Source organism: Protopterus annectens, chromosome 17.part0, assembly GCF_019279795.1.
Source record: "Protopterus annectens isolate FY-2018-M chromosome 17.part0, PAN1.0, whole genome shotgun sequence".
NCBI lineage: Eukaryota > Metazoa > Chordata > Ceratodontiformes > Protopteridae > Protopterus > Protopterus annectens.
The window spans coordinates 656,469,123-656,496,981 of NC_056751.1; the positions used below are offsets into that span (position 1 = coordinate 656,469,123).

A 27,859-nucleotide genomic window follows, 5' to 3' on the forward strand; every position below is an offset into this window, starting at 1 on the left:
CTGCCAGTGTGTGTGTGTTGCACAACTCAAGGAACAGGAAAGAGAACTGGAGCCGTGTGTGTATATGTGTGTGTGTGTGTGTGTGTGTGTGTGTGTGTGTGTGTGTGTGTGTGTGTGTGTATGTGTGTGTGTGTGTGTGTGTGTGTGTTTGTGTGTGTGTGTGTGTGTGTGTGTCTGTTTGTCTATCTGTTTATGTGCATGTGTTTGCGTATGGTGTGGAAGCCTCTATGTTTCTGGTCATTGCCATTTTAAGATACAGTGCCTTAAGATAGCTGATAAATGCCACATGACTTATAATTGTCAGAAGTTATAGTCAGGAATCCAATCTAAATGCTCAGATTACTGAGATTCTATCAGTTTCCAAAAAATGCAGTTTAAAACTCTCAGCATAATTTAAAGCATCAAAAAGCAGTTGTTCCAAGGGATAAGCCCTCCTGAATCTTCATGACAGGTTACCCAGGGATCTCAAGATCAAATCACTATTAGAACTGCATGAAGACTAGTATACTAGCTGAAGGTCTTGCTCTCGAAAGCAAAAAAAAAAAAAAAAAGGCAATCACTGTAGGTAGAAATTTAGTGCAGTAGCTTTCTTCAACATGCATATGTATGGTCTGCATGAGGCCTGAGGGCCATGAGTTTGAGATGATAAGGATCACTGCACTTTGTAGTAAGGGCAGTCATAACATACCATGAAAAAAATGGACCTTATCTTTCAACTGGTCACCGTGATCTTAGAAAAACAATAATACTGGAAAAAAACTAATAGGACTCAAGACACTGAAACATTGTTCCTACATGGAGTGAACAATAACATGCAAGTGCAAATCAACTGAGCACTGAAATCTGACCAATAGCAACATAAGCAGACTCATACCAAGCAAAGACATGCAGCCATTAGCAATGGAGAGCTGGGAGTGTTACTGGAATAAAATGACATTCACGCAAAATATCATAACATCAGAACAATCAAAACCATATGCAGGAAAAACTGCAATAAATAAGAATGTTTTCATTTACGCATATTGTACACAAACCAATAAATAATCAATGATCAACCAACAGATATAACAGGTAGCAAAAGCTAACTCATTTAGAACATAAATGACACAGAATTATGCCATCATTATTTTTTTCATGGACTTGCTGAACGATAGTTATATTGTTAGTTTTGAAATTGCATCATCATTAAATGTATCCTTTGTTTGCCTTAATCACTGCAGAACTCTTATTTAGTTAGTGTTATCGTTGGTGTTTTTTTTCTCCTTCTGAGTTAAATTTTCTCTGATAAATTAAATATCAGCAATGAACCATAGCACAGCTCTACAGAATCAAAAGATTAAAGCTGCTTATAAGAATACATTAATGTGAGAACTTCTGTTTCTCATTGATAAATCAAGATAACCAAAGCCTTGGGTTACTTTAGTTTCATTCTAAAAAGCAAGCTGTAAAAATTGTACATTAAAACCTTGACCTTTCCTATCTGTACAGAAAGTAGGATCTGTTACTATGCTTTTAAATACCACAGCTGCATTTTTTTTCAAAACATTGTATATTTGCCAAACAGCATTCATACCTTCTTCTTTTTCTTCAAGTGTAAGGTCTGCCACAATGTCATCAACGTTATCAGGTATAATGTTGCACTGCTCTCCCTGGAAATAAACATTTGAATATGCACATTTAAATGATTGTTTTTATAGTCTAACATAAATGTCTCTATAATCAGTAGAGTGGTTCATAACCTCTAGAATTACAGCAAAAATACGCATTAGGTTTCTTAAATGTGCTTATGTTTATATTGTGTTTTCTGAAGCAGATGTTTTTCTCTAATCGCATAGCATAGCCTTCTGGAATGTATGCTTTCAATCCAGAGATATATACCAAAGTTATAAAAGTATTTTGTTGAACAGAATGACAAACATATATGAAAAATGTTTCAGTCATATATACATAAACACACAAGATTTTGTATAACACCTTAAGATATTAATGAAACAGGACAGGACCATTGACTTACTGTAGTACAACATCTTTTATGTGTATGAGAGAGGTCTATTTGCTGTTAGGTTTCATGGGTGATCACAAGAAAAAAAAATAAGAGATGTAAGTGCTAACTCTCAAGTATTGATCAAAGATTGGAAACTGAACACTTAGGCCAAGTCTGGATACGTATACCATTTACATTTTTTTGTCAGCGTAAATGTGACAGTGACCTTTGCCCTGTATACACCCATTACAAAAATAATAAAAAGTGCCATGACCAAAGCTGAAAAAGTTCAAGGTAATGACAAGATAAAACATTTAACGGCTGCCTGCAGTCACAGCCTTTGCAGTTTTCAAGAAAAGCAGTCATACAAACTTTTTTAGTAAATGGTTCCATTTTAATAAATCATGTTTCTACAGCATAATGTTCAGTAAATGCATCTTATCCATGCTCAGTAAATGAAACTGCTGAAATCCTCTAAAACTAGAAAATGCTTTCCAAATAGCATTTCCTTAGCTAAATACAGAAGAGTAAACGGAAATGGGCTTCTTTGGTAACCCTTGTACAAGTCCGCTTTAAATGTGCTTGTCTAGCATAATAATACGGAAAAAACAAAGGCACACACACACACACACACACACACACACACACACACACACACACACACACACGCATACGCACGCACACACGCGCGCACACACACACGCGCGCGCGCACACACACACACACACACGCACGCACGCACACGCGCACACACACACACACACACACACACATGCACATTATATCACCCCAGGCTAAAAGCCAACTCAAGAAGATGTAAGTCTAGAATAACGAAGTGTAACACAGCAAACCCTTTTCAAACTGGGAATGTTATTCTAAACAAACAAACAAACAAACAAACAAAAAGGCAAATTCTAAACCTTTTATTAACTCACAATAAAGCAACCAGTGTATCTGATGAAGATTAACAGAATTCATATTCCCACACACATCTCAGCTTCTTTGCTCAGAAATTGTGGACAAAACCAAAAGTGATCGGAAGGCAGAAGCCCAAAACCTGGGAGAATTTTCTTAAATATTAATGTAGTTTGCTTAAAAATGTCAAAGAAAACAACAGATTTTGCATCAGCGTGCATTTTTTTCTGAACAATAAAAAGTATGAAACTTTAATTTCTGGTATTACTGACAGACTATAATCATCAGTAATTTAACAGAATATCCAAAAATTTATGATGAACAGGGCAAAATATGCAATAAAATCTGAAATATTTTACAAAATTGAGGAAGCTGAGTGGCATGCATTCTCATATTAGGCAGGGTTTATTAGCTGCTGGACTGCATATTGTATAGTATGCATTCCTTTGACAGTTTACTTTAAATACTTACTGCAGATTAAAAAATGCAAGTTATCAAAAGAAGGCATGCTTGGTAGAAAAAGAAGTATATAAGAATTAATTTTGTACTCAAACTAAAGCACCAGAAGAATATTAGATGGCCCAGCATAAAAACAGAATGGTCCTCAACAATGAAAAAACACAGTATTAATTCTAAAATGGTACATTTAAGAAGATCTCACATTTATATACTTAAGCTGAACTATGGGTCCACGTTATTGCCAATCAGTTCCATATACTAGGGGACACTAAAAGAGACCAGTTTATTTGTTGTGGATTTCTAACATACAGCTGGATGAATTTTGCAGATGCACTTAGCAATATAAGCTTTAAATAAACCTAGGAGGATAATCTGTTGTATACTTTTATATTGCTGAAAATATTTAGAATAGTATAGACTGCCATGGCATTGTAGGAGAACACTTTGGCTGTTAGAAGGTTTACAACTGTAGTCAGTTAAACAACTACATTTTCTGTTCACATTTCTGTAAAATATTAGTATTGACTGCTTTGTCCTGTGTGCAGCAAAACATTGTACATTATTAAACATTCTAAGGCAACAAGACGCTGGCTAAAAATGGAAATGTGTTGGTTACACTTACCTGTATTAAATTAAAAAAGGAATAATGCAGAAAATGCAAAGTTTACTCTACTGTATACTGGGTACATTAAGAAGGCAATCTTTAAATGTCTTGAAGCCCTCAACAATTACAGTTTCACCATCCAATAAACTTTATGACCAGATGATTGTCATATTCCTTGACCTTTTCTAGGAAGGAGGGTTCAGGCTGAGAAAGAAAAAACTGTCTGAGTTTCCAGAATGTTCTACTAAAGAGCCACCATGTGTTATGGAACCAAACAGAGAATTTTACTACCTGAAATACATTCAGATGGTAAAACATTTCTCCTGAAGTAGAGTTCCACTGTGTCTTAAAACTAGTAGGTGTGAAAAATGTTGTACATTCAGTAACTTTGTGTATCTTGAAGTGTTTTAATGACAGCACAATTAGCCCTTCAGTAATTTATTTAATTATCTAATACCATGAAGTATTTTCTATTTTCATTGAAACGCTATCATGTATCAGTTTAGTTCTGCCACAAAGAAAAGCAGTGCACCTTGGACTTTGTGAAATAGAAGTATCATTTTCCCCATGTGTCTAGGCTGAAGACGAATTCATTTTATTTCAGAAGTCAACTCATTCTACCACACCGCAGTGAGGCTATATGTTTTCATATCCCAGTGTCAACACAACCACCAGCCTTGCTCAAGATAACTTCAGTGTAGAATAAAAAGGTATGTTTATTTAACATCACCAACAATATGAACCAAATTGTTCTGAAATATAGTATATATCCTTAAATAAAATTATACGCCTGATAGCTCTGAGGGGAATACCGCATTGAAATATGTTGCATAGGATTATCTTCTGTTTCTTTCTAATTCATTTTTCTTACTACATTTTTTGTTTTAGTTGAATAGCAGTCATTTCTCTTTCATATTGAATTAACCATGCTTACTGTTTCATGTGTCATGTGTCAGCATATACAATGGAAGAAAGATGGCTGATTATTATTAAAAACTTAACAATATAGCAAGGAAATGTATTCTGATGATTTGTAACAATTGCTGTGCAATTCATTGCATTAACATTCTTATCATTTCTCAAATTCAGGTCTTAGAAAGAGTGCTTATTAACATGTATTGCTTGTTTCCTTACATTGTTTTTTTCTTTTTTGATCATCTCAGAGATATACCGTAAGTGAACCAGAAATCCCCCAAATTACCCATAAGCATGTGTGTTGTATGAGAGTGAGGGTGCCTGTATATACACACACAGGAACAGACACACAGCTGTGCATATATTTTTAAATGCATATACATACACACGCACACACAGACTTATATATATATATATATATATATATATATATATATATATATATATAATATGAATATAAGTGTGTGTGTGTGTGTGTGTATAATATATAATAATATATATGAAATTATGACATTTCCCCAAATTCTCAAAATATTAAACCATAGAACTTATACATTTTTGATTAAGAAAACTTCCATTTAACCCTATAGTGTTTCAAGCTCAGTATTTATACTGTTATATTATAATATTTCCTCACTTTTTGCTACATTCTCTTAGCCTTCTGTTTTCCTGCTTGGGTCTATATCAGAACATCGAAGTTTTAAAACTTCAAATGTTCTAATATCGACCCGTTTTAATCAAATGCTAAAAATAGCGAAGCTGCAGAACACCGAATTCTTTCCCTAGACCGGTTCTGTGGCTTTGCTATTTTTAGCACTGTGGTGGAGATTTATGGGTCAGGTTCAGGTAAGTGTGCGATTGTGTGGTTGTTAGGATTAGGGCACGGGTTAGGTGAGTTAGGGTTAGGGCATGGTTTAGGTGAGTGTGCGACAGTGACGGACCTTAGGGTTAGGGTTTGGGTTAAGGTAAGTGGATAGATAATAGTGTATGTATAGTTTAGTGTAGGGTTAGTTGTAGGATTATAAGTGTATGTGTGTGTATTGATGTTTTTTAGGTGTGCTTGTGTTGTGTGTATGTGTTTTGGAATAGCACATTTTTTCCCAAGGAAAAAATTTGCTGTTGTGAATGTTCGATATTATGTGGTTTAGATACTTTAGGTTCGATGAAATAATGTTCGCTATTTTCATCTTTCGATAACGTGATATAAAAGCTCCTGCTTTATAGTCTTGCATATCTAGCTACATAATGTATACTTTCATATCATGTTTTCCAGTTCTTCCGTTTTCCATTTAAGACCACCCTTCCAACCTTTAGCTGTTAAACTTTAAACCCATTAAACCTAAGAATAATGTTTAAATTTTCTCAGGTTCCTTCCATCCATATTCTTACTCCACTAGCTGTAAGAGGCACATTTGTCACACACTAGACATTTGTTTACTAAAATACTTGGTAGAAAGTTTCTTAAATGGGATAACTAAGGAGAATGCAATAGTGCAATAGTTGCGGGGGGGGGGGGGCATAATAATCAGTAAGTTGCAATTAAGGGAATTGTTTACTTTAAAATACAGCAGGGAACACTTTCCAGATTTTAATGTTCGGCATTGTGGATTCTTGTACCAGCTGAGTAAAGCCCAGGTTAGTGAGATGCCTCAGACAGTTGAAATTAAAATCTACTAGAATGGTTAGGTTGCTACAAGATCTGAATGGTTAAGTTGCTACAAGATCTAAATTGCTGAAGTTTGTCATCTAAAAGGCGCTTAACTTTTGGCAGGTTGCTGGAGATGGGCTAAAATGATAAGCATGGCCTTGGTATTGGTACAAGTAATTTGAATCTTAGCCAGTTTAGGTGTGTTAGTGGACTGACTTTAGTCACGCATGAAGAAAGTGAAGTTGTTCCTGAACTATCCCCCTTCCCCTTATCTTTTCTATGAGTGCATAGAACATGTAGTTGTATCCACAAAAAAAAAAAAAGAGCTTAATTCTAAAGGTATCTGTATTAATATTTCATTTAGTTACTGCAGTGAAATTGGGTCATGAGTGGCAAGGAATGTGATCATTTGTTTCTTTTATTTTTTTAAACTATCCATGTTGAGAATAGCTCATTTTGGAAATGTAATGCACTGGTCTTTAGTGGGATTTGAAAAGATGGGCACATGGTAGCGGCCAGGGTTGGATTCTATGTGGTTGTAGATGAAGAGATAGTCAATTAGTGTTGTGAGGCATATAGAAAAACTACAGAATGTCCACTTAGGTTTAAGGTTTAGGTGAAGTACAGATAATACTTAAGGATGTGGAGTAAGGCCTTAGACTTGTGAGATCATTGGAAGGTAGGTGTTGCAAGCTTATAGGAGACAAGCGTAGGATGGATTGAAGTAGGTTGTTCCTATTGGGAGGTCATCTCATGCAGACAAATTCTGGAGGACATCAGTACACAGATAATTCTAAAGCATCATGTGGAATATATGCAATTTCCAATAAATTAATTCTGGCTCAGCATTAAGCGTAACTATACAGTTCCATATAGATTTTCAATCAAGTCAGATTGATGGGAAAAAGTTAACTGGAATTCAGTGAAAGTATATGATCCGCATGCTGATTTTATATATAGTTAACAGGTAGAACATTAAAGACTAACCTACTCACTGCAGTAATTCCTGTCGGAACTAAACTGCATTCGATAGATAATAAATATTTTCCAGATATGTTTGTGACCCATAAAGTATCAGCAAACATTCATTCTTAAAGATGTGAAGGTAATAACATATCTCCATAAGGCAGTGTCTCATGAAAATGAATAGGGGAAAAGAAAGAAGGTTTGACATATACCCTTTAATATGGAGCCCAGCCTTAATGGCTGGCAAAGCTAATGGCTGCATGTAAAAAAAAAATAAGTGCTCTTAATATGCCCGGTTTTGTCAGGTGTCAGAACTATTATATGTTATACTCGTACTCTTTTACCTTATTACTATTACCTAGGGAGATCATTTAGTGTAATCTCTACATTAAATGAAAGGGATGAACTATTTTAAATAGCCAATCATCAGACAAAATAACTGGTAATGGGTTTTAAGAAGACTGATGCATGGTCTGTTTCCAAGTCTCGTGTATGATTAAATATAAGTCTGCATAAAGAAAACATAATGACCAAGGATTCTGAAAAATACTTTTTTGATTTGTGAAAGGCAGGGCTGAACTGTAAAATTATATAGTAATACTGTATAAATGTATGGCTACAATTAATAGCAAGTATGTTACAAAGCATTGCATGAAAAGTGTTGTAACTACTGTAACTATTACCATTTGTATTCAAGTGTCAAATATTACAGCAAAGTCTCATGCTTTACAGAATGCTAAGGTAATTCTTTATTTTATTTATTTTTATTTTACATTTGTTGGCTGGGCTAGTCTAGCTGGATACATGTCCATTTTCAGTAGAGGCCCAGGGAGATAAGCTCCAAGCATTAGTAAATTACAAAAAAAAAGATTACAATAGTTAAAAAATGACTAAATTCAAATACAAAGAAATTAAAAAAGATTTAAGAGAATCAAAATTGTTTCTGTGAATAATAGCTCACAGGCTGTGCAAGGATTAAAATACAGTTGAGTACAAGGACATTCAGTATTCTGAAAATAATGATTAGCAGGTCTGAGAAAGAGAAAGAGAGAGAGCAGAAGAAGGCAAGAATCACAAGGGCTAGAATAAGGTTAGATTCTATTGATTAAAGCTGTAGAGGGGACAAAGGTTGGAAGGAAGGGGTATAGAAAAAAGAGCATTAAGGGGGAAAAGGTAGGGTTTAGTCTGGTTTAGAACAGGGACAAAGCCAATGAAATTTCAGATGTTCTTTGAGATGTTTCTTGAAGAGTGGTGTGGATGAGAGTGACGTGAGTGTACTAGGAAGATTGTTCCAGATTTTACCCACAATGTTAGTAAAAAGTGAGTCACCAGCTTTATTGTTTGATTTAATATTGGAGATTAATAGCTTATTTGCTGAGCGAAGTGTTGCAAGATTTCTATATGGGGAGATTAGGTTGGAGAGGATTGGGGTATTGTTTGGGTGATGAAGAATATTATGTGAGATAAGCAGTTGCTTATACAGCAGATGGTTTTGTAGTTCTGACCATCCAAGTTGTTTAAGGTTGTGACAGTGGTGGGTTCTGAAAGGGGTGGCAGTGACAAATCTAGCTATGTTATTATAGCTGGTTTCAAGCTTGCTTAGATTGTGTTTTGATAGATTGATGTATATGGCGGAAGCATAGAATAGAGTAGAAGTTAGGTGAGTTTGGGCAATGGAGGTTTTAGCTAGTGGTGTGAGGAAGGATTTGATTCTATACAGAGAGCCTAGTTTTTTATTGACAGTCTGTATAGTATTGTTGATATGTTCGAAGCTGAGGTTATTATCTAAGGTTATACCCAGTAGACGAGTAGTAGTGTCAGGGGAAATAGTAGTTCCATTGTTAGAGATAATTGTGAAGTGGAACTCAGGTGACTTTTGAGTGGGGGCAAAGAGTAATAATTTTGTTTTTTTAGGGTTAAGGAGGAGGTAGTGATGGGTGAACCAATTTTCAACGGTGTTAAAACTGCTTGAGTAAGGGTCTGAAGAGAGATAGATGACTTAGCAGTACAGATTAAGGTAGAATCATCAGCGTATTGTATGCATGTGGCTTGAGGAACAGCAGTATTTAGATCATTAATAAAGATGGAAAATAGAAGAGGGCCAAGGATAGAGCCTTGAGGGACTCCAATGTTTACAGGGAGGGGTGTGGAGAGATTATTGTCCCAGAGCACTGCTTGTTGTCTATTATTTAGATAGGATGTAAACCAGAGTATTGCTTGTGGGTCAAGAGATTGGGCTTTTAGGACATTGATTAGTAAGTCATGATTAACCATATCAAAGGCTTTTGATAGGTCAATGAATAGTGCAGAAGATAGAGAATTATTATTTCGATTCTTGTTAATGCAGTCAGTAAAAGATAGTTGTACTATGAAAGGGCCTAAAGCCATGCTGACAGTTGGCAAGTAAGTTATTGTGGAGCAGATGTTGGAGTAGTTAATGATGAATACATTTTTCCATTATTTTGGCTAGTGGAGAGAGTAATGCAATTGGTCGGACGTTTGAGATATCAGTGTATTTGCCTCCTTTATGTAAGGGGATTATATGGGAGACTTTCCATATGGATGGGATGTTACCTTCTATGATTGTTCGGTTTATAAGGATGGATATGGGATATGCTATGACTTTGGAAGCTATTTGAAGGTATTCTGCTGGTAGGTGGTCGGCAGAAGGGGTGCAAGGTTTGAGTTTTTGAAGGAGTTTGCAGATAAAGGATGTTGGCACAGGTTGTATATGGAAGGGAGGCACTGAACTGTCAGTGTTTTGTAAAGTGCTGGGGGAAATCGGAGATATTGTGTTTGCAAGAGTTTCTATAGTTTCTGTGAAGTAATTATTAAAGGCATCTGCTATTTGCAAAGGGTTATTATGGGGAACTGAAGATGGGGCTGGAGTTATGGTATGTCCTGGATGGAGAAGTTTATTAATGCCTGACCAAAACTTTTTAGGGTTATTTGGGTGTGATTGTTGAAGGTGGAGATAGTAGTTTTTCTTGTCTAGGATAATGTCATTCTTGGTTGCATTTCTTAGCTGTTTAAAATATAGGTGGTCAGCAGAGCTCTTAGTGGCTCTCCATCTGGCCCATATTTTGTTCCGTAGGAGTATTTTGTCCTTTGTTTGTTTTGTGAGCCATGGGGCTGTTTTAGTCCTAACTCGGGAAGAGCGAAGGGGGGCATGGAGATCAAGGATTTGTAGGAACTTGGTATTAAAGTAAGAAACTGCTTCATCTAGATAGAGTTGTTTCAGAGGTGACCAGTTACAGGCCTTTAGTTCCTTCTGAAAGCTCTCTGCTTTAAAGTGTTTTCTGGAACGATAGGTTATAAATGTGTTATTAATAGGTGTGTGAGCCTTTTGTTTTGTTATATAGGTAAGTACATGGTCACTAAGGTCATCTGGAAGTTTTCCTGCAGTATAGGTTTCAGGATGACTATTTATAAGTATCCAGTCAAGAGTAGCTTCTTTATTACTAGGTTTGTGGATTCTTGTGGGGGTGTTTATTATTTGAGTGAAGCCATAAAGATTTATGTGGGAGTTAGGATTAGGAGAGTTACAGGTAGTCCAGCCAATGTTAAAATCACCTAGTACAATAGTTTCTTGAGGTAGTAGGGTGGAAAGGCTATTAAGAATCTTTTCAAGAGTGTTAATATTATTTCCTGGAGGGATATAAGTGCAGATTATATAAACAGATTTAGATTTATTAAGTTGGAGTTTAATGGAAAGGGTTTCTGCATTGGTATTAGAGGGGAGTAACACATTAAAGCATGAAATTAGAAGTTCAGATTTGTATAAGATAGCTACACCTCCACCCTTCTTGGTGGTACGGTCACATCTTAGGATGTTATATCCAGGTGGGGTTATTTCTAGGTCATGAGTAGAGGGTTTCAACCAAGTTTCTGTAAGGCAAAGGATATCAAATGCATGCACCTGTAAGAGGGCATGCAGTTGAGTAAGTTTATTGTTAATGCTACGGATGTTGAGATGAGCTATTCTAAGAGAATTACCTAGTTTTATAGAGGTAGAGACACAATTAGTTGTTTCGTTTTGTGGGTTATTGTAGATTGGAGGGTTTGGGCCGGGATTAGGATGAATATCGCCATCTAATAGAAGTTGAGTGGGATATTTTAGTAAAGTCTTTATGCTTTTAAGGTACTTGGGTGGGCTTATCTTGCTGGAGAAGTAAGTAACATGGGAAGATCTATAAAACCTTGGGAGTAGGTAAACTGAAGTAGAGGTTATATTACTATGGGAGAAGAAGTTGAGCTGAGTGATGGGTATTGTTTGTTGATGGGAAGGTTCATTATTAATTAAAGAGAGATGTTCGTAGTAGGTTAGGGCATAGGGTGAAGATAGGAATATTATTGAAGAAGTAATAAGAGGAAAGTTCTTAAGGGTATAGTTAAGTAAGAAGGTCATTTGTGATAGTGGGGTTAAGAGATTATATAGTGGGTTAAACAAAGTAAAGATAAGAGAAATGTAAGGTAGAATAGATGAGAGGTGACTTATGGGAGGGGTAACAGAGAAGTAGAGGGATGAAAAGTAAATTTATAGAAGGGTGGGGTTAGTTATAGAGAGAATTGGAGAAGTGGTGGGGTTGATAAGTAGTAGTCTAATGGGATAGGCTGAGTAGTTAAATGGGTGTGGTCAGAGATGTTTAAGTTTAACAGCACTGGGGGTGGGTGGGAATTGGGGGTAGGGTGGAGGAGCGGAGTGAGCCCGTAGGGCGAACGGAGCGGGTTGGACCAAATGGTGGAGGATTCAGAGGAGATAATCAGTAAGGGGCAAAAAAGAAGGAGACGGAGTAACAGGTATGTAGCTTCTAGTAGAGCAGGTATGGTGTGGGAGAGAGGATAATGAAGCAGGGAAGCTAGAAGTGGATGTAGTCTAAAGTAGGTAAAGGATGAGAAGAGTAGGGGCTAGGAGGTGAAGCAGCAGGGCAAGAGATGAGAAATAGAAGAAAGGAGAATTATATTGAGCTAAAGCAAGCACAAGTAGGGGAGAGAGGGAGGGCACAAAGCTGGATTGTACTGCCACCTAGAGGGCAGAAGGAACGATACAGAAGGTAACCAAGACAAGGATACGTAGGTGGGTAAAGAAAAAGTAACAGGGGAAAAGGACTATCAGGTGATACTAGGCAGGGAGAGGAGTCTGGCTGCTGGATTACCTGACTCAGTGGCAAAAAAATACAAGACAATCAACAGGTATTATCTTACAATATGGGTCAAAAGTTAAACATACTTTGTCAAGTACTGTACAAACAGGAGAAATCAGTGGGGCAGCAGAAAAGCAAGATGGTCCAAATTGGTAAAGCCAGAAGTAGATCAGGCGGTCCTTAGAGGCAAGGTAGGTCCAGTAATGGAAGGCAGTGGGTAGATTGCTAGGAAGGTGAAAAAGGTAAGAAGGAAGGATATTAATATTGTATTAAGCCAGCAAAAGTACTTATAATACACAGTTAAGATTAGGTAGGTCAGTAGTATTACAATAATAATAAAGTTGTAATCATACTTTCTTACAGAAATGGCACCAAAAAGGCTAGGAGAAAAAAACATCCAGGCTAGTAGCATTACCAGCAATACAGAAAAGGCTAAGTATAAAACATCAGTTCTAGCAGCAATTTAAACACCCTGGAACATGTCACAGTTATACAAGTAATAAGTCAGGTGTAATATTTAAAACTAGGCAGGAAAATGAACTGCTTAAACCATCAGTATAACAATATTACAATCCACAGACGTGTTTGGCAAACAGTGCAAGTGAGTTATTAAAGGAAAAGAAAAGAAACGAGTTTCACAAGAGTCTTATAAAATGCGTATTGCTTAACCTTATCCCCGACTAATGCAGTGAAAGAGGTTAATCAAACTGCTTCCAAATACTTTACATATGCCCCCAACTTAGTTTCTTGGATGTGATTAAGCGTGCTACTAAGCCCCGACTTAGTTTCTTAAAGGTGTGTAAGTGTACTACTAAGGCATCAACAAGGGAGCTGAAATGCTCGCTTTGCAGAACTGCGCAACCCTGGCCACGTGGAAGGAACCATGCACAGGTAGCTGATAGCATTTTAGCAGTTGAAGTAGAAAGAATAATACAACATGGTGAGTTCACTTATCAAAACAAGATAAGAGGAGTGAGCCACTTCAAAAACGCTGATGTTAATAAAGATATTTAGCCAGTTTGGAACGCTTAACACTAGCTGCTGGTGTTTCAACAATTGAGGTAGACAGTATGCACAATGTAGTACGTTTCCCTTAACTAACAAGTTAAGAAGATTGAGACTCTTTAAGTCGCTAAGACCAATTGAGCCAGATTTGAACGCTAGACTCAATACACTAAAGGCATCACACCATTACTATATTACCGGGTTACACAATTGCAGTACTCTCTATATTAATATACTAGCAGCTAGCATTTCAACAATTGAGGTAGAGAGGATGCAAAATGTAATACGTTCTCATTTGGTAACAAGCTGGGAAGATTGAGACTCTTTAAGTCGCTAAAACAAATTGAGCCTAATTATAACGCTAGACAAGAACTTGCTAACGGCATCAGAGGATCTACACCAGCAATATATTACCAGGTACAATAATTGCAGTACTCTTTGTATTAATACACAGGTGGTACAATAAAAAAAATAGCGCAATAACAGTGGCACAATAATTTAAAAAATAGCGCAATACGACATAGCGTTACAAACACCTAAAACAGTAATGAGTAAATACATAATCAATAAGCATTCCATGTGTAATACTTTATATGGAACTGCCATCATCTACACAACCAATTTTATCTATATGCAGACTTTGTACTTGGGTTTTAGCTGTAAAGGGTCCATGATCTGCCTACCTAGTTAACAAACAGCAAAGAACTCAATAAGTACTTCAAGCAGTCAGTATGAAGTCTAGATCCCATAAGCGTCAGATTGCAAGTCACTATATGAATAAATTAACCTTTCTGCCCTAGCAGTTCAGCAGAGAACCTGCCCCAGCCAACTCTAGTGGCTGGAATACATTGAAAAGCCTGTCAGACGGTTGGTACTCAAGAGCTCATATACCGCTCACACCTTCTCCAGCTCACATGTCCCTGATCATTCTCAAATGGATAACATAAGCTCTGCACATCTCCAAGATGGCATGGTCCCAGTCCTGCTGCTGCCCTTACATTGACATGTTTTAGGTGGAAATCATCCTCCAACATCTGTTGAAAGAAGGTCCTTCTAGCTCTTCAGTATTGGAAGAACTAGTATGGAATAGCTGCTCTCTGCTCACTTGTACAAAAGTATGGCAAATACTGTACCCAAAAATCTGTCCCTTCTTGTCATGGTTTGCTACTGCTTTCATATTTTTATTAAGCACAATCACTCCAAACATTAGTGAGGGATAGTTGTTGATGCCATATTCCTAGACTTTTCTATAGCCTTATCTGACAACAGCTGATCCTAACATTTGCCATTGCCTGGTTCTCCAGCTCACAAACAAATAATAAACATGAATATTCTCTCATCATTTTCCACTCCTTACAGTCATCTCATGACCAGCCCACAAGCTGTCCAGTCATTCTACCTGTCAAGCTGAGCCATGTTAATTTATTCTCCAGAGAAGGCAAGTGCTCTACGGGCCATTTGTTACCTGTCAGAGGTGAGAGCCTTATCATCTCAAACCTTTAGAGGTGTGAGTCAGGGGATGAGGGAGTAGACAGGTCTACAGACATATGAGCAGACCTAGCACCCATCACAGCAGGAGTTAATCAAACATGGGTTTCCTAGATAGAAGCCAATACTTCATCTCTCTGTACCACAGGAGTGGGTGCTAGTCTTCATTTTTGTGAGTATAAGTGAAGATACAATGGAAAGCAGAAGCTATAACAATATGTGGATTAATCAACAGATGGTCAATCCCCGTGCTATCTGACTGTGGTTTACTTCTGAAAATATGAAATTTAATTGCTTGCTGTTCACAGGGAGAAAGACTATACAAACCACCAGTAATAAACTTCAAGTATCTTTTATATATTGCAGCTTCCAGTAAGGCAGTAAATTCAAAAATTTATTGGGAATACATTTTGCTTAAAAACGTAAGTTCAAGCATATCTCTCATACCCCCCCCCAAAAAAAATAATATATATATATATATATATATATATACACACACACATATATATATATATATATATATATATATATATATATATATTCAAATAAGAATAAACAGCCATCAAATCTTCAACAAAGAAATACATCCACAATACCTTTTTTCTCATTTTTGCACATGGGGTCAGGGTGCCACTTCAAAAGTGACAATCTAGACCCAAAGTTTACACCACCGGCTGGTTAGCCCTGCTGTGGTAGTTCAACCACACCACACACACACATGCACACTCACATGTATGACCAATTTAGAGCATCCACTCCACCTACTACATGTCTTTGGGACATTGGAGAAAACCAGAACAAACATATATGAACACAGGGAGGGCATGCAAACTCCATACAGAAGGCACCCCAGCCAAGAATCAAATGCAGAACCCATTACTTTGAGGTGAAAATGCTATCTGCTATACCACTGTGCTGCCTTCTTCAACAATGAAAGTATTTACAATAAAATTCTGGTAATAATAGGTGGCAAAATATTTCGAATCATGTCTTAAATAAAAAATGCAATAAAACATATGGGTCTGGATTCACAAACATCTATTTTTTGTATTACTGTCATATGCACATCCAGATGATAGAGTGCCATTTTGTATTCATTAAATGGCTCTACACATCATGTAAAGCCGCCAAACAAAGGTAAATAGCAGTGTCTGCTAATAAAAGTATAATCAGCTGAATTACAGGTTTACTATCAAAATAAGGAATGGCACATAGACGAATACAGGTTGGTCAAATGCTTGTTTTCAAAATATCTTAATTTTGAACTGGAAGTACTCGAAGTTATATTAGTGAATGTGAGTATACATTTGCTGATATGAAGTAGACTTTTTGAATGGAGATTGCGGTACAGTGCAGACTGGGAGACATCCTTTTCCTCACTATAGTGCAATGTTGGAGTTGGTCTATATAATATGCAGCGGGGGTGGGGGGTGCAGGGCATCTTTCCCTCCTGCAAAAAGTAAATGGAAACACAGACTTTCGAATCCAGAAGTTCAGGAATTTGAATGTCGATCATTGTGTTTATCATGTTTGACAGTTGTTTTAAACGAACGTCTGAAAATCGACATTATTAGTCAAGCTTTTAAACAGAAAACATTGTGACATTCTGTATTTTAATAGTAAACCGAATTACATGCTAATGAACCAATCCAATATGGTGGAGCCATTCAGGAAGCTATAAAGTAACCATGTAGAGATGGTGTAGACCTTTGCCATGAACACCAAAACATGTTGGAATACAGCCACCATCACACTTAGGAAAAAAAAAAAAAACAATGTTAGGGGCTGCTGCTGCTCTCTTGCATGTGTGTGTGTGCGCAAGAGGATGAAATCTATGCTGCTGATGTTACTGATAGATATTGTTCAAGAGAAGAAGGTTGTTCAAACCCCATTTAACTGATATACTGAAATAATGGAGAAATACAGGGTTGATAGGGAAGCACTACAGGAACTCGACAAACACTGTCTCACCTCCGACTCTGGGGAAATGGAGGAAAATCTACACCAGTGGAAACTAAGATATGTGTGGATTTAAGGATATTTGCTACTGGTACATTCAGGAGACCCACAGGGGATATACTTGGGGTGTCACAGGCCTCAGTTTCCAGAATAATTCACCAATGTCTTAATGCTATGCTGCAACATGCAAGGGAGTACATCTATTTTCCATGCACAACAGAAGAGACAGCAAGAACAATGCAGGACTTCTATTCTGTAGCTCACTTCCCTGAAGTCTTGGGGGCCATAGACTGCACTCACATTAAAATAAAAGCCCCACCTGGTGAACAGGAAGGACATTCATCAACAGGAAGGGATTCTACTCAGTCAACTGCTAGGTTTTCTGTAATGCCCAAGGGATAATCATCAATGGCTGTGCATGCAACACAGGCAGTTATCATGACTCATACATATGGCACACCTCACATCTTTACAGAAGGTTTGCTAGGAGCAATGTTTCACAAGGCCATCTATTGGGTGAAACAAGTTATGCACTGGAACCATGGCTTGTGACACCCATCAGAAATGCATACACACCCAGAGAAGAAGGATACAATAACTCTCTTCCTTCCACTTCCATAGCTACATCATTACGTTTCTATAGTGTAGATTCAGTAACCTGAGCACTGTAAAAAATGCAAGTGTTAAATCATCAGCATTCCTGAATACCAAAAAAAATAAACATGGTGAAGGTGGCTACATGAATCCATGCATATGCCCTAGGACTATGGGGAGGAGCAATAACCCCTTTTCTGTCTCTTTCTCTCTGTCTCTCTCTTTTTTTCTTTTTTGTTAATGGAGATATTTTATATACCTTAAAAATGTTCTGTTGTTATTCATTTCTTCTTACAAAAACTGACATGCAGCACAAAGAGGTAGACTGACCACTGCAGATCAGTCAGCAATCCCTCCATAGGTTGCAACACTGACACCCAGCACTTCTGGGTCCCAAGCTGCCAGTGCTGCCTCCACAACCCGTACCCTACCTGCCCCATCTGCATCAAGTAGCTCTGGGGGTAGTATTAGTGAAGGAGGTGATTTTGTCACCCACCAAAAGCTGACAGGGCTGGTGGAGGGTATAATGGAAAGAGGCCTCAGTGCCCAGATCAGCCGTGATGAAATGGTGCTTTGACACATTGTCAAGATGATGCCACATCAAACACTGATGCATGAAATAAACAGGAAGCAGTTATAACAGTTCTGAGGTTGAGGACTAGATTCTCACTGTTCTCAGGCTTGACTTGGGTGCACCTCCAATGCCCCCTACCTATCCTCAATCAAGATTCCACTAATCTTTTGTGTCAATCAGCATCCTTTTCTGTCTTGTTTGTCCTGTATGTCTGAGCCTTCTTCCTCACCTAGCCCTCCCTCACACTCCTATGCACCTTCTCCAACATGTCTTTCTCTTTGAAAGAAAAAAGTAAAAATTCGGCACCTGTCCCACAAAAAAAATAAATAGAAAAAGAAAATGACTCACACATAGCTCTCTGCTTCACCTATGTGTCTTCCTGACACACTTGATTTGGTACAATTGACTATTCTGTTGTCACCTGGTGTGGTGACAGTCCATATTCAGCAAATTGGGGCTATATTTCAAATTTCATGTTGTGAAGAAGTGGATAGCTATGGTTCTCTGCCATTACCTTCTTGCAAACTCCTCTATTCTTTCCTCTGAGTCCTCCCATCTTCTTGCCCTCCCATTTCACAACTTTCTTATCCACCCCTTTTCACACATTTAATCTGGTCAAAAAACAGAATTACACACAATACAGATAGCCAGAAATGACCCATCAGAAAGATTTCACTTATTTTGCCTCAGCTTTTGTGCAGATGTTGGCATCACCCAACAATGCCAAATGATGATGAATGGCTGTTCATATCCTGTGGGAAAACCTGGTCAGTTGTTGCCATCACCTGCAGTAGTCCAATTATCCTCCCACAAAAGTGCTTAAACATGCTGCACAATTGTAGTGCAGAGTAAATGCAGAATAAAGGCAATACTTTGCAAGAGTTACTCTACCAGTTCTTGGACTACTGGATGCAACAAAGTGCAACTTCCTCTGTGAATTGTTAACATAAATCACTTGTCTCAAGATAGATTTTTGGCCTGAGCATCAAAGATTTGATTCCAGATGTATGTCACATTATTTCTTACTGTGATGTTATACTTCTATGTCTAATGACATGCATCTTAATTTTTATCCAGTTATGACCTTTAATGAACACATCCATGCACATCAGGAAGGATTATTAAACCACCTTATTCTACTTGGTTTTGTCTATCCTACAACTTCTTGATTCACAGAGCCATCAGTTAATGATACAGAGCATGACAGTTGAATAATGAGGACACACCATGAAGATGTGCATTAATGAATCATAACACCATCTTTCCATATGTGTTTTTATTCAACCCTTCTATTTCACTCCTTTGTACTGTTGACTTTTCATGAGGCTGATGGATGTAAAAGTCATGTTATAGCATTTTCAGTTTGCTACCACTTTGCTGATGAATAAAACCTACATTTCCATTGGTTAAATATGGTATCACTGTCCATTCAAAGGTGTGATTTTGATGTGCATAAATTAGGATTTCCTTGGTAGGGTCTTGAGATAATGATGAAGTCGCTAAATGTAACGTTTCATCTTGTCAACAGTTCACACCCAGCATTAGATGAAGCTCTTACTGCCTGCTTTTATGTGTCTTTCCTGTGAACGAGTTGCCTATGTATCTCTTTGAGACCCTTCTGTTTTATGAGCTGCAGTACTCAGTAGTTGTGCAAGGTCTGGCAAAGATTAACTGTAGTATGTCATATTAAATGGCATTTCAAGTGTCATTGCAGAATGCAGTGTGTTTCCCTTACACCTCCTTGTGCATACAGTTTTTGTGATTTCCCTTGAAGCATGTCTAGTATGGAATATGTATAAAAGATTATTTCAGTAACTATTACACACAGAATTTTGCCAGGCAACATATTTATAACAGTCATTCCTAGGTATAAAGTCATGATAAAAAGTTAATATAATAATCATATTCTGACAGTCTTTGTAAAAATCATCTGTCAAACCCTGCTTCAACTCTGATTTTTATTAGCTTAGAGAGTTTATACTTTGTGCCACAGAGAAAGCCAGGTTAACAGGTGGATTTTCTCCTCTATGTACTGTCCAGAGTGCTGATGCCCACTCATCTTTGCTAAGCATGCCTGAGCTGTAGAAGGCACACCAAATGAAGTTTTTCACTATTTATTTCAGCCTAGAACTCTATTTGCTCACAGCATACTGTTGCACAAATGGAGCAGGCAAGCACAATACTTCATTTCTGATTTGAGCTTTGAAGCTAATATTGAAAGTTCTAACATGCAGAACTATGTATGCAACATGTGAAGCTAAAACTGATCTGGTGTAAATTTGATCATAAACACATTTCTTCTGTGATTCTTATTTGTGCAAAGGTTGCCAGGTAGAACTACTAGACACCATTAAACACTGGTACTTCAACGTCTGAGTGCAACACATGAGAGTCTGATCATGCTTCCGCTATCACTTTGCCAAAAATCAGTGCAAATACATTTCTCAGCATTGTGCTTTAGGAAGTGATTTGAAACATAAATAAGTATAAACACTGTGCAATGTACTCATGTGAAATAAGGTGCACTGTGTAGTTAATGTCATCCTTTCAAAGATGCATGTCAGACTTCTCCTGTGGTGCATGTATATAATACACTTGTAACTAGACTGTGTCCGTACATAGGTAGGGCATTCAAATAGAGGTATGACTGTTGTTTGTGAATATGTGTTTTTTCCTTTTACTGTGCTGAACAGGGTGCAAATACATACATGATGCATATCTATACAGCGTACATGTGCTGTACATAAACTTTTAGCAGAAACATGAAGGTAATACATAACGGTACTCTCATACATTGAAATGTGCAATGTTACAGTCCACAAATAGATCTGTATTTGCACTTGTGTTTCAGCAAACCTTTATTATCCTGTGACGTTAGCTATATTTTTCATATCCTGACATCTCTGCTTACAATTGGTGTACATGTTGCTAACAGTGCTGTCGCCCACATGTGCTATGTTGATGTGTAGATGTTGCTTCCTGTTACAAGAATATTGAAGACTGATGCTGTCACTTGGAAAGATTGTTGTTCCATCACAGTGAACACCTCCTCAGGACTGAGGGCACAAGATGATGTAATGTATGTTGTTGGTTAAGTAAGGTATGTGTTTCAATATAGGATTATATCCATAATGTGTACAATTGTTGTTCTTCCATGAGAGTGACAAAAGCAGGGGGCTACATGTGTGCTTGGATATACCTAGCATCAGGCAATGTTGTCTGACGTACTACAAACATCTTTTTGAGTAATTACAGGGGCACATATTCCTTGATTCATACAAATGATGTAATGCTTTCACGCAAACACACATATGACAATTGACAACTTATTCCATGGCACATACACTGATCTCCCTATAGTGTTGATTTTATCATTACTTAGGCAAGTGTTCCAAACCAGCACTGAGTGACTGGAAGCATTTGTGTCCTTAACTGTTCTGTAAGAAAGACATCCACCCCAATTATATTTTGTACATACAGAGTGGCAGAGGGGTACCCCATCAATTTTATCAGATAAAAATTATGGTCAGATAAATTACAGCTGATTGAATCACTTCACACACATGGAGTTCAACAAATGTGATAACAGTTCAACTGTGGTGAATGCAATTAATAGCCATATTGGGATTTGGATGAGTTGTACAGCTTGATATTCAATGGATTCATTTTGTGTGAATGTACTGAGATCACACAACAGCCATCACATTTCAGTCTTATTCCTTGATATGTTACACAAACACATGTGAACATTGCTTTGGATTTCCTGAAAGTAGACATTTGTTCTGCCAGTGTAATGGTGACAGTGCTACTTTGGCACATGGATTGAGCTCTGTGTTGTACACAAGTGTACTCCAGTTCTTGGGTGGTTATGTGTACAGACATACAGAGAAACCTTCCTTGATGATGGAGCGTTGCTATATGACTGATCACAACAGAGTGCACGAGCATACTCATTTAATTGCCATCAGTCTAATGTGTCGATAGGACATTCATTATTAGGGATCCTTTCTTAATTCACGCATTAATTTCATTTGTTCTTCACAAAACTCATTGCTGCATCCTGTGGCAGATCCCAACAATACACAGCTATGGGGAATACATTGCATCATAGTGTGTTATTTGAATCTGTTGTTATTGTTGGCACAACAACTGAGTCAGGCAGGAGTGCCTTATGCAAGGGCATTACGTATGTCACACTCTGCTCCCACATTTGTAACACCACACTCACATCTGGAATGCATAACTTTTAGAATATTGAGGTGCATAATTCCTTTCAAGGGTGATCCTCCTTGTACAAGTTAGTCCTATTGCTGTGACATACACAGTTAATACACAGGTCAGTGTTGAAATAATGGGATGGATTCAATCATTACAAAAAGAGATGGTGGATTCTGAGGCATTCCTATTTTCCAGCATGTTATACTAACAAAATGGTCACAGTGCAATTATCCCATAATGTACGTACTGTCCTTGTGAACTTTCATTTCAACTCAGTATATCAATGACATTCATATGTCATGTAATTTCCCCTGTTACAATGTGACCATGTGTAACTGTCACACCCTGTAATTTCATGTCTGCTTCTAATTTACCTACATTTGGTCAAGAATTGTGATCACTACTAATTATTCTGAAATCTGTATTTCAAAATTTTATTAGTACAAATTTGCATTTGTGGCATAAGCACCTTCACATCAATTATTGTACTAGAATTTGAACATTTACCCTTCGCCGTTCCATCTTTCTTTATAAATCTCTTTGATTTCTGTGCACACCATCCTCAGTCTGGTAACCCATGTATCGTAGTTGCCCTTGCCATTTCCCCTCCCCTCTTATTACTGTATTCATACATTGCATTTATGTGCACAGAATATCAGTACACTTCATTGCTTGTGTAAAGCATGCATTATTTGCATTATGTTGATCTTCATGCTGTCCATGTGAGAACGTTTAACAGGTTTGCCCATAGACAAGCCTGCTTGTTTACTGTACATACTCATGTTGCTTAAGACTATTTCCTGGTCACAAACACTGTTGCTGGCCACAGAAACTTGTTTTATTCAAGTTAGGATGATGAGCAGGATATATATATATATATATATATATATATATATATATATATATATATATATGCAATTAGCACTGCTACTCAGTATGCTAACATGTAAACATGGTGTAGGCCTCCTGTGAAGCCTAAACAATTGTTCATGAATCCCAGGGTTTGTCAACTAATTTTATATTTTCTAATATTTGTTTTAAAGTCATCCACTGCTCACAATGCCCCCCTCCTAGATCTTAATGAAATAATGAGAATTTCTTTCTTTCATAACACAGTGTCTAAGTTTATAAATGCTCTAAAAGAAGGTGTAATATCCTTTTCCCAGTTTAATATAATTATTATTCTTGCAAGTGTAACTAAGTCCACAACAGTGAATGATCTTTTGGATAATACAAGAAGGAATTAGAAATAGGAGACCAGATGACATAACAGTGGCTTCACTTCCTAAGCACGAGGTACAAAATTTGATCCTGACTTCTGGCCAATGCCTGTATGTTGTTTGCATGTCCTCCCTGTGTCTCTCTGGGGCACCTCCCACCTCCCATAATCATGCTGAGTGTTTCTCTCTCAAACTCTCCCAAGGGTGGAGTTGTGGGCAGCAGCAGCAGCACAGAATATAGATGCTGCCCCACAGGGAAAAGAGTTATACAGGGCAAACACTTTCGGCATTTACTGTGGTGAGAACCATCCTCGAGATATGACAGCATGGATCACAGACTGTGTGCCTTGGCAGGGCTAGCCACTTCACAGTGTAAAGTATAACTCTATCTGATTTAGTAATGTTGACTAATGTTGCCAAATGTGCAGGGGTTTTTGCTGATGAAACTGGCTAGAGGACCTGGCCTATTCTGACCTATGACCAGGATTCATGCTAAGTATGGGAGGGGTGTATGTGCCCTATTGGCCAATGTATGTCTGCCATAAAGCTCAGTAGCTCCTGGGTAAATAAGCTACTGGCCAGCCAGGGTTGAGCAAAAGCTGGATGTGAAAACAATCAACCTGTCAAACATGAACTAAGAATTCCTGCACTCAGTGTAAGCTCACTGGCAGAATAGAACTTGGATGTGGATAATGTGATAGTAAAGAGAAGGCTGAACATCATATGTATCTGTGAAAGAAGATGGAAGGTCAGTGCAGCAAAGCCACTTGGTTTGGGATCAGAGTCTACTCCTCAGGAGGAGGACAGGCTAGAAATGGTGTGGGAGTTGTGGTGAGGGAGAGACTTAAGACAGTAAGGGAAGTTATTAGTTTTAGTGACAGATTCATGGCAATCAGACTCTAGTATAATGATAGGGCAGTATTCATAATCTCAGCCAATGTCCCACAGCAGAGTTGTCATAGTGAGGAAAAATGTGTATTCAGACAGTAGTTAAAGTATCTACTAGATAAAGCAGGACAACATGAATTGGTGTTGAGAATGGATGACCTCAATGCACATATCGGGACAGACAACACAGGATATGAGTACTGCCTGCGTCCCCGTGGGTGGGGCAACAGGAATAAAGAAGGAGAGGCCATTCTAGACTTCTGTCTGGCAAATGGCTTGATAGTGAGCAATAAATGGCTCAGCAAAAAGGACAGTCACAAGATCACACTCAAGAGTTGCTAACATGCAACTCAGGTAGACTTCCAGTAAGGAAAGGCCGCTGGGGTAAAATCAGTGATTACAAAGTCATCCCCAATGAAACAGTCAGCCAACAGCATAATCCACCAGTTATTATAATCAGCTGCTAACAGTGGTCAGAGAATGCTCTAAGATCAACAGAGACTAGGCTAAAGACCTGGAAGGTGACTGCAGAAAAAGGATAACAGATCAGGGAATTACTCAGGGCTATAACACCTGAAGACGAAGAAGAAGAAGAAGAAGAGGGAATGGGTAGAGTTGAAGAAGAATGGCAGTGGCTCACAACAGTATGTGTGAGGACTACAGAACAGATATGTGGTTGAACGAGCATGGAAATGAGGCTCATATAGAAAGCTGGTAGTGGAAAGGAATTCAGAAGTCTAAGGAGTTGTCAAAAGAAAGACAGAGTGCAGGAAAAATTGGGAGATAGAAAAGGTGGACCAGGCTAGGAAGCAATACTGATTGGCTAACAAAAGCTAAAAGGGCTTGCAATAACAAAGAACAAGGCACCAGAGACAATCTACCAGCTTCTGGAAAATGACACAGTAGGTGACACAAAGAAAAATCAGGTTGCAAGGCAAAGACAGAAATATAAAGAAAATAGTCAACAGACATCCTTCATCAGGGATGCCACCAACAACCTGCTTACTGGTGCCTAGGGCATCAAAGGTAGATAGAAGGAGTACTCACAGCAGCTTCTGAATGACGAAAACCCTACAGAAGCTGTAGAGCCCCAGACATAGCCTAAAATGAAGGAAGAGGAGGAGCCCACTATAGAAAAAGTAAGGACAACATTAAGGAAAATCAAGTCAGGGAAAGCAGCAGGCTCAGATGAGGTCCCAACAGATATGATAAAGATGTTAGTGAGACAGGGAAGAAATGTGTCATGAAGGATCTCACAGCAGCATGAAAAGGCATATCCCAGATAGCAGGAGAATATATGGAAAGGCATATCCCAGATAGCAGGAGAATATATGGAAAGGCATATCCCAGATAGTAGGAGAATATATGGAAAGGCATATCCCAGATAGCAGGAGAATATATGGAAAGGCATATCCCAGATAGTAGGAGAATATATGGAAAGGCATATCCCAGATAGCAGGAGAATATATGGAAAGGCATATCCCAGATAACAGGAGAATATATGGAAAGGAATATCCCAGATAGTAGGAGAATATATGGAAAGGCATATCCCAGATAGCAGGAGAATATATGGAAAGGCATATCCCAGATAGTAGGAGAATATATGGAAAGGCATATCCCAGATAGCAGGAGAATATATGGAAAGGCATATCCCAGATAGCAGGAGAATATATGGAAAGGCATATCCCAGATAGCAGGAGAATATATGGAAAAGCATATCCCAGATAGTAGGAGAATATATGGAAAGGCATATCCCAGATAGCAGGAGAATATATGGAAAGGCATATCTCAGATAGTAGGAGAATATATGTAAATGCATATCCCAGATAGCAGGAGAATATATGGAAAGGCATATCCCAGATAGTAGGAGAATATATGGAAAGGCATATCCCAGATAGCAGGAGAATATATGGAAAGGCATATCCCAGATAGCAGGAGAATATATGAAAAGGCATATCCCAGATAGCAGGAGAATATATGGAAAGGCATATCCCAGATAGCAGGAGAATATATGGAAAGGCATATCCCAGATAGTAGGAGAATATATGCAAATGCATATCCCAGATAGCCGGAGAATATATGGAAAGGCATATCCCAGATAGTAGAAGAATATATGGAAAGGCATATCCCAGATAGCAGGAGAATATATGTAGAGGCATATCCCAGATAGTAGGAGAATATATGGAAAGGCATATCCCAGATAGCAGGAGAATATATGGAAAGGCATATCCCAGATATTAGGAGAATAAGCACGGTGCCAGTATTTAAGAACAAAGGGGTCATATAGAACTGTAGGCAGAACAGTGTGGCATCAGCCTCCTCTCATACTGCATGAAAGTTCTGGAGAGGATACTTAATAAATGAATATCTAGATCAGTAGAATGTAAGATAGATCAGTAGACTGTAAGATGGGAGATGAGCAGTTCAGATTCAGATCAGGATACAAAACACAACTGACCCCACATTTGCAGTGAGAGTTGAGAATAGACTTGTGATGAAGAAAGAGTCTAACTTGGCATTCCAAGCTTGCAGGAAGCATATGATAAGGTCCCAAGAAAGGTGACTTTGGCAGTCCTGTGATGGTTCGAAGTCTATGACATACAGATAGAATTGTACAGGATATGTATAAGGACCCAATGACTCAAGGATAAACAGTATTCATTCTCACAGAGGGGTTCCAGCTGGGAATGGGCGGGGTGCATCAGGTTTCAGCTTTAAGTCCACTGCTGGTCATACTGGTGATGGATTACATTAGCAAACAGGTTGGAGGGGACAGATCAGCAAGTTGCTGTATGCAGATGATGTGGCATTACAGGCAGCTAGGGGATTGGAATACAAACCAAAGCCACATGCGATGAAACTGAGTACAGGTAATACAGCTGTTATGGCAGCAAATGGGGGGGGGGATCAGAAGATGCTGAGAACTGAGACAGAAGGGAAACAGTGGAACAAGCTAACAGTTTCAAATATCTGGGAGGGGTGGTTGAGGAGAATGGGAGTCTGAATGAGGAGGTCAAAGAAAGAATCAGAAGGGTTGCAGACAACTGGTACAAAGTATCAGGGATAGGGTATGACAGAATGTCAAAGAAGCAGAAAAGTAAGGTGTACAAAACAGTAGTGTGATCAGTGCCATTGTACGGTACAGAAACCTGGGCAGTAAAGGCAGAGTAGTTGTGGAAGCAAGAACTGATGTGAATGAAGTGCCTGAGAAGACTGGTAGGATGCACACTGTGGGACAGATGAAGAAACGAGGGCATCAGAGCAGAGGCCAAGGAAAT

At 38.2% G+C, this 27,859-nt stretch overlaps 1 protein-coding gene across 1 annotated transcript in view; it reads right to left on the minus strand.

Moving 5' to 3' along the window:
• Positions 1-27,859, minus strand: part of SPON1 (spondin 1) — a 1,605,397-nt gene that overhangs the window by 191,677 nt on the left and 1,385,861 nt on the right. Inside the window, exon 10 of the mRNA XM_044059306.1 lies at positions 1,574-1,649. Coding sequence (XP_043915241.1) covers positions 1,574-1,649 — 76 coding nt within the window. The remainder of the gene's footprint in view (positions 1-1,573; positions 1,650-27,859) is intronic.